The 12,500-nt window shown below is 36.0% G+C and overlaps 1 protein-coding gene across 1 annotated transcript in view; it reads left to right on the forward strand.

The window, feature by feature from the left end:
- Positions 1-12,500, forward strand: part of sema3b (sema domain, immunoglobulin domain (Ig), short basic domain, secreted, (semaphorin) 3B) — a 49,280-nt gene that overhangs the window by 26,048 nt on the left and 10,732 nt on the right. The window contains exons 2-6 of the mRNA XM_027166504.2: positions 1,415-1,678; positions 1,938-2,095; positions 3,709-3,771; positions 10,998-11,117; positions 11,523-11,616. Coding sequence (XP_027022305.1) covers positions 1,543-1,678; positions 1,938-2,095; positions 3,709-3,771; positions 10,998-11,117; positions 11,523-11,616 — 571 coding nt within the window. The 5' untranslated portion in view covers positions 1,415-1,542. The remainder of the gene's footprint in view (positions 1-1,414; positions 1,679-1,937; positions 2,096-3,708; positions 3,772-10,997; positions 11,118-11,522; positions 11,617-12,500) is intronic.

Raw genomic sequence — 12,500 nt, forward strand, 5'->3', positions numbered from 1 at the left:
CCATTTGTTCATTCCTAAAATATGTGTGTGTGTGTGTGTGTGTGTGTGTGTGTGTGTGTGTGTGTGTGTGTGTGTGTGTGTGTGTGTGTGTGTGTGTGTGTGTGTGTGTGTGTGTGTGTGTGTGTGTGTGTGTGTGTGCGTGTGTGTATGTCAGCATTTGTGCATGCTTGAAATAATCTGCTCTAATATTAGTTGGACACTTTAGTAAAGTATGTTATGAATGAAGAGAAAGTGAAAGGGAGAGACGTTTTTATGACAGTGTAATATTAATAACATTACTATATGAAAGCTTAAGCAATGAAGACATATATAAAGATACATAAAGAAATACAAATGCAGAGGATCCTGAAATTATATTATACAGTAAATGTACTGGAGTCCTCTCTATAATATATATAGTGAGCAATTGAGGGTTAAGGGCCTTGCTCTGGGGCCCAACAGTGGCAGTTTGTTGGACCTGATTAAAACTCGTGACCTTCCGCTCAGTAGTCCAACAATTTTACAACATACAGCAGTGACTTTAAGTATTTCTTCAAATAAAAAGCACCAAACATTGTTATTTTTTTTTCTCCTGTTTATTATTAACTAAATAAAGTGCAGTTTCGACTTTAGAAATCAGAAATATTGCTCAACAAATAAGTCACCACAGAGCTATGATACACCAGGATGCAAACAGTGTATTATTTTCTTAGAACAACATGCAGATTTTTTTCCTTTTTCACTAGAATATTTATTATTTATCCCTGACATCATACTGTTAAATTTTTTAGAGTAAGATTTCATGTTGTGTCATTCACTCAGCAGCCTCTCCTTTTGTCATGCTTGAAATAACTGCCAATAAATTATTCTATCTCTTTATTTGTATAATAACAAATTCAATATATGATTGTAGTTATTATTATTATTATTATTATTATTATTATTATTATTATTATTATTATTATTTGATAATATTATCTCATTTGAGAAAGAAAAATATAAGAAACATGACGTTCTTTTTTTACAGACAGTAAGCTGATCAGTTTAAGATTTCTTTCAATTAATTAAAATGGGCTTTAATAAAATATCTGCATTGAGAAAACGCTGCATTCTGCACCACAGACTGAGAATAAAATAAATAAATAAATAAATAAATAAATAAATAAATAAATAAATAAATAAATAAATATTGTTGACTTACAGCATTCAACTTATCAGACAAAGTGTTCCTACTTGCCTATTGATTCAGAAAGGTCCGCCTCTTGCACCAGCATGCAGGCTTAAGAGAGGTTTATGGGTGTGGTTTAGAGGGAACACTAAGAGTACTTAGTATGTTTGCATTAAAGACTCAAAACTATTAGATTCGGCTAACTTCATCCAACATTACTGACTATAGCTTAAAACCTTCTTCTTTCTTGTTTTCTTTTTTGACCAGTTCTACAATCTCATTGTCCGATCTGGAACTTAATCACAAAAACCTCTGGCAAAGCAACTGACCAACCACTCTTCAGTGCATCCACCACCTGGAAGCTTCTCTCTGAACACTATTGAGAGCATCTGAAGATGATGATGATGACTATGATAGTGGTGGTATTGACTGTGATGCTCGGCCTGATCACTATCAGTTCATCGTCCAGTGGCTCATCTGCATCTTCTACCTCTTCCACCTCTGCACCAAGGATGAAGCTTACTTACAAAGGTGTGTGTGTGTGTGTGTGTGTGTGTGTGTGTGTGTGTGTGTGTGTGTGTGTGTGTGTGTGTGTGTGTGTGTGTGTGTGAGAGAGAGAGAGAGAGAGAGAGAGAGAGAGAGAGAGAGAGAGATGGTTGTTAACTTGTTTCAGTTCCAGTTCAGCTCCCATACCTGCAGATATCCTATTTTAAAACTCATTTAGAAATATTTGTATATTTTTGTTGAATTTGTGTAATTGTGTGCATCTATGTGTGTCTGTGTGTTGCAGAGCTCCAGCAGTTTAATGGAGTGAAGCGGTTTGACTTGGATCGCTCGTGCTGTTTCGGATCACTCCTATTGGATGAAGAAAGGGGCCGGCTCTTTGTAGGAGCGAGAAACTACCTGTTGTCACTCAGCCTGGATAACATTGCCAAACAAGAACAAAAGGTAAACACACTACTACCAAAAATAAGTGGTTAGTATAATTTATCCTAAATGTACATCAAATGCCAATTTACTTAATATAATTTTTATCTGAAAATTTCATCATGAAAATGGTTATGAGTATAAGGTTATAAGGTTTACTTCATGGAACTATAGAGATTAGCAAATAATGTGAGTTGGGAATTAGTGCCAAATTACAGTTATTGTGTCAGGAGAACAAAATATACTGAAAAAAAGTTTTTTGTTTGTTTGCTTTTTAAGATTTGTCTGCGTTTTCCGTCCTCAAAAGTTTCAATAAGAACTTATGCAAACTTACTCAGTGATCCTTAGCTTGTCTGTACTATGGGACATTTTATTAATCATTTAAATGCAAAAGTCACGTAACACTGGAATTTCTCAAACCTTCAGATTTAGAAGTGTAGTAAATTTGGATTTCAGAGAGTGAATCTAGGGCTGTGGCCTGGAGTAAGATGAGACTTGTCCTGTCAGCTGAGCTTAGATTCACATAATGCACAGAATGGAAGACTTACAGTAGAATGTCTGAGCTGTATAAATGACTGAAAAGTAATGTGGCAGCAAAAACACATTAAACTGTGGATAAAGGCAACTCTGCCTGCCTTTTTCCTTCACCATTTATCAGTGTGTTTGTGTCCCGAGGCTGTGCTGGCTATTGGAAAATGTCCAAGATGGGAGATTTTGATAAAAGGAATCTAATGGAAAACCGTTAATTATCCAGAAATATGTCTGACTGATAGATAAGCTGTAAAGATGTGAATAGCTTTCAGAGTACTGTGTGTATTTAGTTTACACCAGTGTAAAAAGAAGAGAAGAGTAAAAGTGATAACTGTTTTAAACGGGTATTAAAGGTAATCTCTGCATGGCTTCCAGATGATACCTGATGACTGAGGGATTTTCATCTACCTCTAGAGTGGAAAAAGAAAAATGAGAGATGAGGTCACTGCTGAGGGCAAGAGTATCGCTGTCTAGGAAGAACACACAGACACAAATGTACACAAGTTTCACAAGTTACTATCCTTGTGAGGACCTTGCATTGACAGTTATATTAAAGGAGCTAATTGATAGTATACCTAAATCTAACACTAACATTAATCTTTATAACTGAAAGAAAGCTTTTTTGCTCTTTTCACTTTTTTTTTGTAATAAAAGATGCAGTTTATTTTTTTTAAGAGAAAGATTTTTTTCTTGTGGGGACCAGCCAAATGTCCCCATAAATTAAAACCTGGCAGATATTCTTGTCAGAGACATTATTAGGTCATGTATATCTGTAAATCTTGTTTGTGTATCTAGAGTTTGTCGGTGTGTGTGTGTGTGTGTGTGTGTGTGTGTGTGTGTGTGTGTGTGTGTGTGTGTGTGTGTGTGTGTGTGTGTGTGTGTGCGTGTGTGTGTGCACGTGTGTGTGTGGGGCCCCTGGTTATGTTTTTAACAACAGGATATCCAAAGAGAATTTCCCTCTAGCTACTGGACAAGTCAAACCCTGTCTAGGTCATGACCTTTTCCTTAACCCTGCCCCATCTCTCTCTCTCTCTCTCTCTCTCTCTCTCTCTCTCTCTCTCTCTCTCTCTCTCTCTCTCTCTCTCTCTCTCTTTCTCTTATAGATTTACTGGCCAGCACCTGTGGAGTGGAGGGAAGAGTGCAACTGGGCAGGGAAGGACATCAATGTAAGATTTTATCAGTCACAACACATTGCTTTCTCCATTCCAAAGCACATGAGTATAAGTACTATCCTGACGAACTGGATCAGTATCAGATCTGATCCACTGAGGTATTTTATTTTGTAAACACCAGTGATATGACTGATGCAACACTGAACCTGCAGATGAAAACAGAGCACACATTGTGTTGAATCATTTCGTCATCAAGCCTAAGGAGTTATATAATCCTTGGCAATAAGAAAGCTGCAGAGTGTTGTCTCAGGTACTATTAGAACATCAAGTTTACTATCATGGATATTCGGAGATCTGAAGCTATTATTTATTATTGCAAGTGCATGACATTTCTCATTAGTTTAGAACTATCGGAAGCTTGTGATCCTATATTAGAACTAGGACTATCCTGAAGCGAACAGCTAGAAATACTGTATACATTTGATCAATCATGGTATAAGCCTAATGAATTTAATGTGTAGTTTATCTCCCAGTGTGCTTCAGAGCTCACGTTTTTGTCCTGCATTTGGACTGCAGATCAATACAGTCTGTCTATATAATGGTTATAAAGGTTAGACAGTGATTAGTGAAAGTCTCAGTCAGGCTCTGAATGTAGATGTGTGAAAGTCTGCCTAATCCTGGGGTCATCAATGGCAGTCCTGGGGGTCTGGAGTCCAGCACAGCTTGGTGAATCAACTCAGCAGTTAATTAGCAGGATTATGCACCATTCAAAATGGATTAGTTTTGCCAGAAGAGGTTTGTATGGGATTTTGTAAGTGAATTTAAAAGCCTGGGTTAGATAAGATTTGGCCAGGTTTGATCAGTCTGGATGTACTGTATGCTGCATGTAAGCATTACATGACAGGCATGACCTACTTATGCTAGGTCAATAAGAGCAGCATCAAATTCAATCAAGTTAAACAAGTTATACTACAAAATATAAACTCTTTGTATGAAAGCAAAAGTATAAGAAAGGTTCAAAAGAAAAAGATAATTTATCAAATGTTAGATTGCATGATAACTTTGATATATAGTTGTAGAGAATGGTAGTGAGGCTGGGTTTGAAAATTTAGTGAGCCAAAAGTAATGAACAAATGAGTAGGTAAAATTCAGAAGTATAAGTTGAAAGATCCTTGATTGCTCCCATTTAGCACAAAAGGAAAGACATCACACTATCATTGGGTGTCATTGTGTGACTTCAAACTATGTAATCAGTTAGAATCCTAACAAATGTACAAAATTTCCCCATGTAAAGCGAATTTTGCTCCTCCTGGCCTCAATGCTAGCTCCACAGGACTGGAAGTGATGACTCTTCCAATTTGTTTGGATGTTCTTTTGCTGATTCTGTGTAATGTTGTTTCAGTGTGTCAGCTGACTTTATTTCAATACCAAACTTCAGCCAAGTCAAACTTTTTAGCACTATGTGTAAATTATGTGTAAAGATTCTATTACTGTCATGACCTGATTGTTCTCATGGACAAAGACTACTTATTGGAAATGTATTATATACTGTAGATGTGTTTGGGTTGGGTGTGAAAATGCTCCAGTGTTCATCTAAATGTCTATGAATGTACGCATGTGTGTTTATGCTGCAGGAGGTGTCTGACAAAAATTAGCTGATGCTGAGATCCAAGTTGAGTTTGACTTGGCAATGCACACATTCACTCACACACACAGGGGCCAGATTCAGTGCGCTGACCCACAGGTTGACCTACATTATAAGTGGATGTGTGAAAAGAGACCACCATGGATAATAGACTTTCCTAAACTTAAACACTAAACTTCCCAGCTATCTCAAATAATTTTATTATTTTTCTTTCTTATGTTGGTTTTTTCCCTTCCCTGAAACTGAGTAAGAGAATCTTACTGGCTCCTGGATTGTTGACTGAACAATTTGACTCAATGTCTTGGATTTCAATTCAATTCCAACAGCTCTCTCTCCTCTCTCTCTCTCTCTCTCTCTCTCTCTCATTCTACACTTTATAAACCATCTTTCCAGAGAGTGTTTAGTCTCTCTCTGTGACTGTGGGATGTCACAAGCGGACATCACACCGCTAAAGTCATATGCACACTGAGTCACTCATTATTCTGATTAGTCCTATTAGCCCTATATGGTGACTCATCCTAAACGGCTCATTTGGAACAGAGCTGATTGAACCAATCCTCAAATCTAGATGCATGGGTGTTTTACTGGCTGGATATACAAGACTGTGCATGCTCGTTGTTTAATTAAAATGAATGAGCTATTTATACCCGATAATGTAAAACTGTTTATAAAATTGCTTATTAGGCGATCAGTTCAGGTTCCCATTAGTGAGTTTTTACTTGTATGTGCAGATACACAAACTCATGAGCTCTACTAAGATATTTAAATGTTCCAATGATATTTTTAAGGCCCAAAGTTAACATTTTCACTAACTGCATTCAATATCGTCAATTCATTTTATGATGCACTCAACATACTAATTCACTAAACACACAATCGCAGATATGATGATGCCCCAGTAACTGAATTCGTTATCATTTTTAATCTTAATTTTAATTTTAATTTTTAAAAATATTCCCTAATGTTAATGTTAGCATGATAACAATATAATACAGACACATTGTCCACAGAGGTGGCTGGTATTAATGTTTCAAAAATATAACAAATCGAGTCTATTATTTCAAATTTAGTGAAACAAAACTCATGCAGGTTTACATAACCTCTTCGTTCAAAAAGAAAGCATAATAAATGTGAATATGCTACTTACTCCTTCATCATATACGGAAAAGCCAGACAGGGTCATCATATTAGTCTTAGAGATGTTTTTTTGTTTGTTTGTTTGTTTTTTGTTTTTTGAAGGCAAATGTTACAGCTGTTCTCTTTTTATTCTTTTATTTGGTATTTATAGACAGTAAGCTATGTGCCCAGTAAGTTATTCAAATGTTTAAATATTTAATAAAATATGTTATAAATAAAATAAATTTAATAAAAATTTCAATTAGAATTATTATCTCTTAGTATTTATGACAATTTGCACACGTTGTTCTTATTTTGATAATATAATTGAATTGCACAGCCCTTATAATTTCATTGTAAAGCCACTGATAGATGACATTTTCATGACTGCTGTTCCAGTTGAGTTTTTTGATATACACTCTAGCTCCATGTTGTAGCTCCAGTATAACGTCACTTATACTACTTATGTTTAGTGCTTCATGTTTCTGAAAAAAGAAAAAAAAAACAGTCTATGCTTCACTAAGCCACATTAGCTACATCTGCATGGCCACAGGAGGATTTAATGTTCAGTATAATATACAGGTCAGAGGTTATAGTTCATGTATCTCACTTAGGGAGTTGGCTAAGAGATACACACATGATCTCTGCTTAAATCACTGACTGAATCTCTTCTCATTTCTTTTGTTGTTTGTTTTTTCTCTCTGTCTCTTTGTGTAACAGCCTCACTTCAAATAATCCTGTCTTCCACTGAGCTGTGCCCTGCAGACACACACACATACACACACACACACAGACACACACAGACACACACACACACACACACACACACACACACACACACACACAAAACATGACGAGTTTTCCCAACCTCTTACCCCTTACTAATTGCAAGCTATAAACCTATCGAAATAGAAAAGTGGGAGGACACAAAGACAAAAGCAGAGACAGAAAGGGAGAGGAACCCTGGTATAGACACAGTTTGTCTTCAATTTAATTGGCTGAAGATGTGTCAAAGCCCTTACACATACACATACACACACATACACACACACACACACACACACACACACACACACACACACACACACACACACACACACACACACACACACACACACACACACAGAGAGAGAGAGTGCATGGGGAGCATTAAGCTCATAAGCTCAAAAATAACCTTTTATTCTGGGTTCAGTGGGAGCACTGATTGTGTGTGTGTATTACCATAGGTAATATTAATAATTCATCACAAACTGAAATTTTATTTATCTGATAAAATGATCATGTATCTGAATTCATTTGGGAAAACCTGTTGAAAAATGACTAGACATGTAGTTCACATGAAAGACATGGAAATTTTTAGATTTGCATTTTGTTCTTAAATGCAGTCATGCTATCTAGACTATAAGCATTTAAATAAGTTGTTGGATTGTTACATATGGTGCAGCCAAATGGACATGAGCTTAATTAATCAGTGTTTCTGTTAAATCTAGTGAAATAATGTTCCCGCATCACAGTAGTACTGTAATCTTTAAATACACTCTTCTTACTTGTCACAAACCCGACTATAAAATGCTAGAACTTGGATCTCAACTTGTTCACTTCAGGAAACTCTCCTGTTTTCAAAAATAATATATAGAAGAACACTGGCAACCATACAAATACTACAAATGTGAGAGGCCTTAAAATGTGAGCATCTGTAGTAGCTACGCTTTATGTTCCATTTCACCAAGTCATTCTCAGGTCAAGTCGTAATGAGCTAAATAGTGTAATATATGACAGCAAGGTCAGAAGTGTTAAACCATTACTGAACGTTTAACTACCACTTTTAAAGGTAGTTGTAACAAGAATTAAATTTACACCATGTTTAATGTCTGACATTTACCTTTTTAGTTTTGCATTGCAATTTAAGTTAATTAAGCGGATTTGCATATAATTAACTTATACTAAGCTGCCAGTTTAGTATCGTACAATTCAGATGTCACAATAATTATACAATAACTAAAGATAGTTAAAATATAATAGGAGTTAAGAACAGAAGTTTGGATTTAAAATTAAAATGAAATATACAGCATGACTTTGTAAGATTCTGTCTATCATTCTTAACTCTATAAGTTGAACCTTACAAAAATGACAACATGTTAAATCATCCAGTTCAGTTCTGTGACACAATTCAACCTTTAAACTATATTATGTGTAAGAAAATAAAACTTCAGATTAGCTGCTTTAACTGTATTCAGCTTTATGACTTTTTTATGACTGCTCTGTATACAGCATAAGTCAGAAACCACATAAGTGACACTGAAATGCTGAACAACTCACAAGGGTTTTAAGTGTGTATGAGTGTAGGTTTTCTGAATGTAGCTTACATAATAATTAACTGCCTCCTAGAAGCTTCTGTTGCTTGTTTTGTCTCGTAGCTTCAGTGCAAAACTAAACAGCAAATATGTTTTGACTAAATGACTCTTTATGGCTGAGGGGGTCATTGTGTCATTTTCAGAGCAGGTCAGCTTGAACTGGCTTAAAATGTACACTACATGATGTCATTTTTAAGCAGCTTATTTAATCTTATCCATAAGAATTCTTTTTTTTTTTTTTTTTTTTTTTTTTGAGGTCATTTAATTTTATCCATGAGAACCTTGAGGAAAGGCAAACTTTCGAATTAGAGATAGAACAGAAACCAAACAGAGAGATATCGCAAGACACAGAGACAAAACAAAGAATGAAAACTCATACAAACACTTTTGTTTTACTATAAGAGACTTTCTTTCCTTTTTTTTAATTTAGTGGAAAAAGTGACGGATTCCTTTTCTTTCCTTCTAACTGTATCCTCTTTCCGGTTGCTTTAAAGACGTAGATTTTGAGGTCAGTCCAGTGTCTCTGCTATTCCCCTGAGGCACAGGATGGACGTTGATTGTACTAAGACAGATGCTTGATTTACAGTGCGTGTCTGAAGGTGTGTCCTGACCCCAATTAAACAGATGTTGGAGGTTCAGGTTATTAGCTAGAGGTAATGTTCTTTGGATGAAAATGAAGAATTAGGGATGCCATGATCCTAAAAGATAAGATAAAGGTAGTATAATTACAAAATGGACAGGAGCTACAAAAACAATAGAGAGAGAAGATGAATTTATGATTCCTTATTTATTCCTTATTCTTCTCTTCTCTTCTCTTCTGCAGCACTGAGGAATTAGTGCAGCATGTAAAACTAATGAGTAACTCTGAGACAGTGCTTGCTCCATTCTTCCCTCCTAAATTTCTCCCACACTGCTCTTCTCTTAACCCCACTCCATCCATCCTATATTCTTCTATTGCTTCCCCTCTCCACTGTGCAATCTCAATGTTGATGCCTTTGTGTTGTCGTAGCAATTCAGAGAGTCCTGGGAAACATGGCACGCTCCAGTGAGTGCTCTCACAAGTGCTTAGTGTGAGTGTGTGTGTGTGTGTGTGTGTGTGTGTGTGTGTGTGTGTGTGTGTGTGTGTGTGTGTGTGTGTGTGTGTGTGTGTGTGTGTGTGTGTGTGTGAGAGAGAGAGAGAGAGAGAGAGAGAGAGAGAGAGAGAGAGAGAGAGAGAGAGAGAGACCCAAAGTACATAATGGATATCCTTTACAAGCTGGGAAATAAGATTCGTATTTCTCAAAGATACTCATTAGACTTTATTTAGAAATGTAAGTACAGTATAAATGCAACAACTAGCGTTAACAGTTTTTGTTTTATGCATTAATTATTGAGATTAAAAGCTTCTGAATGTTAAATCAAAATCTGAAAAATTAATATCGAATTCTTACATATTTTGTAAATATGTTATAACTACAACAATTACTAGAAATAATAAATGAGTTATAATATTTATATGAAAACTTTAGCACAGAGTAATCATGCTATAATCATCTGTCCCCTGACCTTTCTACAATCTTCACTTCCACGTCTGGCTTTTATTTAAAAAATAATGAATTAATACATGAAATGCGTATAACTGCCTGCACAATTCCTCAGATACCTCTGGCTGCATGCTTGGAAATTTAAGCAAGTTGAGCATCAGCAGAGTAACTTTGTTAACTGGAAATGTTGTGTTATGCTCATACTGCTTATGTGTCAGGTTTATTAAGAATGACTTAATAATATTAAGTAGACTTTTCTTTGAACATTTAATAATTCTAGCTTTCTAGAAGCTCATAGTATGCACTTTATAGTGAATATTATGTGGTTTTGCAAAGATGACAAAGAAGCCATTACTGTACATAGTATTGACATTACAGGAAAGTGAATGTGAAAGATCAGCCACATTGTCACATTTTTACATGGATGCTTGCTAAATTGATGCACTAGATCTCAACACTCCATGTGAGACCATGTGTGCATGCATATAGAGTAAATGTGTGTGCATGTGTGTGCGCGCGCTTGGCAGCAAATTAATGTGAGACATACCAGATGGACGCTTTTATTTCTGTGGTCTGTGTTAAGAATGTGAAAATTCATGTGCACAAGATGGAATTGTGTATGTCTCTGTGTGTGTTTTGCAGATGGACTGTGTTAATTATGTGAAGGTTTTACATCACTTTAACCGAACTCATCTGTATGCCTGTGGGACAGGAGCCTTCCATCCGACCTGTGCTTACGTGGAGGTTGGACATAAGGTGGAGGTAAGATGAGTGTGTGTGTGTGTGTGTGTGTGTGTGTGTGTGTGTGTGTGTGTGTGTGTGTGTGTGTGTGTGTGTGTGTGTGTGTGTGTGAGAGAGAGAGAGAGAGAGAGAGAGAGAGAGAGAGAGAGAGAGATCTTGTTTGTGTGTGTGTGTGTGTGTGTGTGTGTGTGTGTGTGTGTGTGTGTGTGTGTGTGTGTGTGTGTGTGTGTGTGTGTGTGTGTGTGTTTTTGAGAGGGAGTCTAAAACTTTGCTGCAAGGAGTTGGACCCTTAAAGCAATGAAAAGGACTCCAATTTTCCATTGGAAAATACTGTGTTTTGAACTTGAAGAAAATAACAGCCTGTATCTCACTTTCTTTTCCCAATCTCTCTCTCACTCTATATTTTCTCTTTCTATTTCTCTGTAGGATCATGTGTTTCGATTTGATCAATCTCTTGTTGAAGAGGGTAAAGGGAAAAGCCCATATGACCCACGGCACACCGCAGCTTCTGTTCTGGTTGGTCAGTACACCTGTTTTCCTTACTACATAATCACCAGCAGTCCTGTAACTATCTAAAATATAATAGACAGTAATTGTAATCATTTTTAGGAATGTGGTTTAATAGCATTTTAACAGCAATTTAAAAATAAAGAAATGCATTCATCTATTGTAGGATGCCCTTCAGGGTCCTTATACTGCATACATTTATTTATTCATCCTCTGCTTTTTTAATCAAATAGCCTTAATTATATTACATACAAATATGACCAAATTACAGTTCTGGAAATAGCTAGTTAGACAAATAACAAGGCTAAGTGAACCATATTCACTAGCAAGAGAGCAGGTAGAAAGTATCTGATTAAGGTTTTGTCATGTCATCTAGTTAATTTTTCCTCACATTATGACACAAGTTAGTCAAAGCAACAATTTGATGTCAACTTAAAGATTAATGCGAAAACATGGGACTTCCCAGACCAATATATAATAACAATCACAACCCAACAACAAAGGTATTATATTTGTTATTGATTTCTTAAACATTGACCTGCCACATTAATTGGATGGGTTTAAAAGAAACCTAAATAATTTGACCTTAAATCGAATAATGTTTAATAAAAATGTGTTCTGAAAGTAGAGAAATTTAAAGAATTAAAAAGTTCCAATATTTAGCCATAAAATAGAGCATATTTAAATAAGGATCCTGATATTTGTATATTTCATAAAAGCTATATACTGTAGGTAAAAGAAATCTCTACATACAGTAGGAAGGTTTTTCTTATTCTTTACTTGAAATCTAAGAGGTCCAACATGCAGGACCATAGACTCCTAAGGGTTAAAGGGCTCTATGTCTGCAGGAAGTTAGATCATACTGTATAGGACATAGACAGTGAGGCCCTCAGGTTT

This window comes from Tachysurus fulvidraco, chromosome 14 (genome assembly GCF_022655615.1).
Source record: "Tachysurus fulvidraco isolate hzauxx_2018 chromosome 14, HZAU_PFXX_2.0, whole genome shotgun sequence".
NCBI lineage: Eukaryota > Metazoa > Chordata > Actinopteri > Siluriformes > Bagridae > Tachysurus > Tachysurus fulvidraco.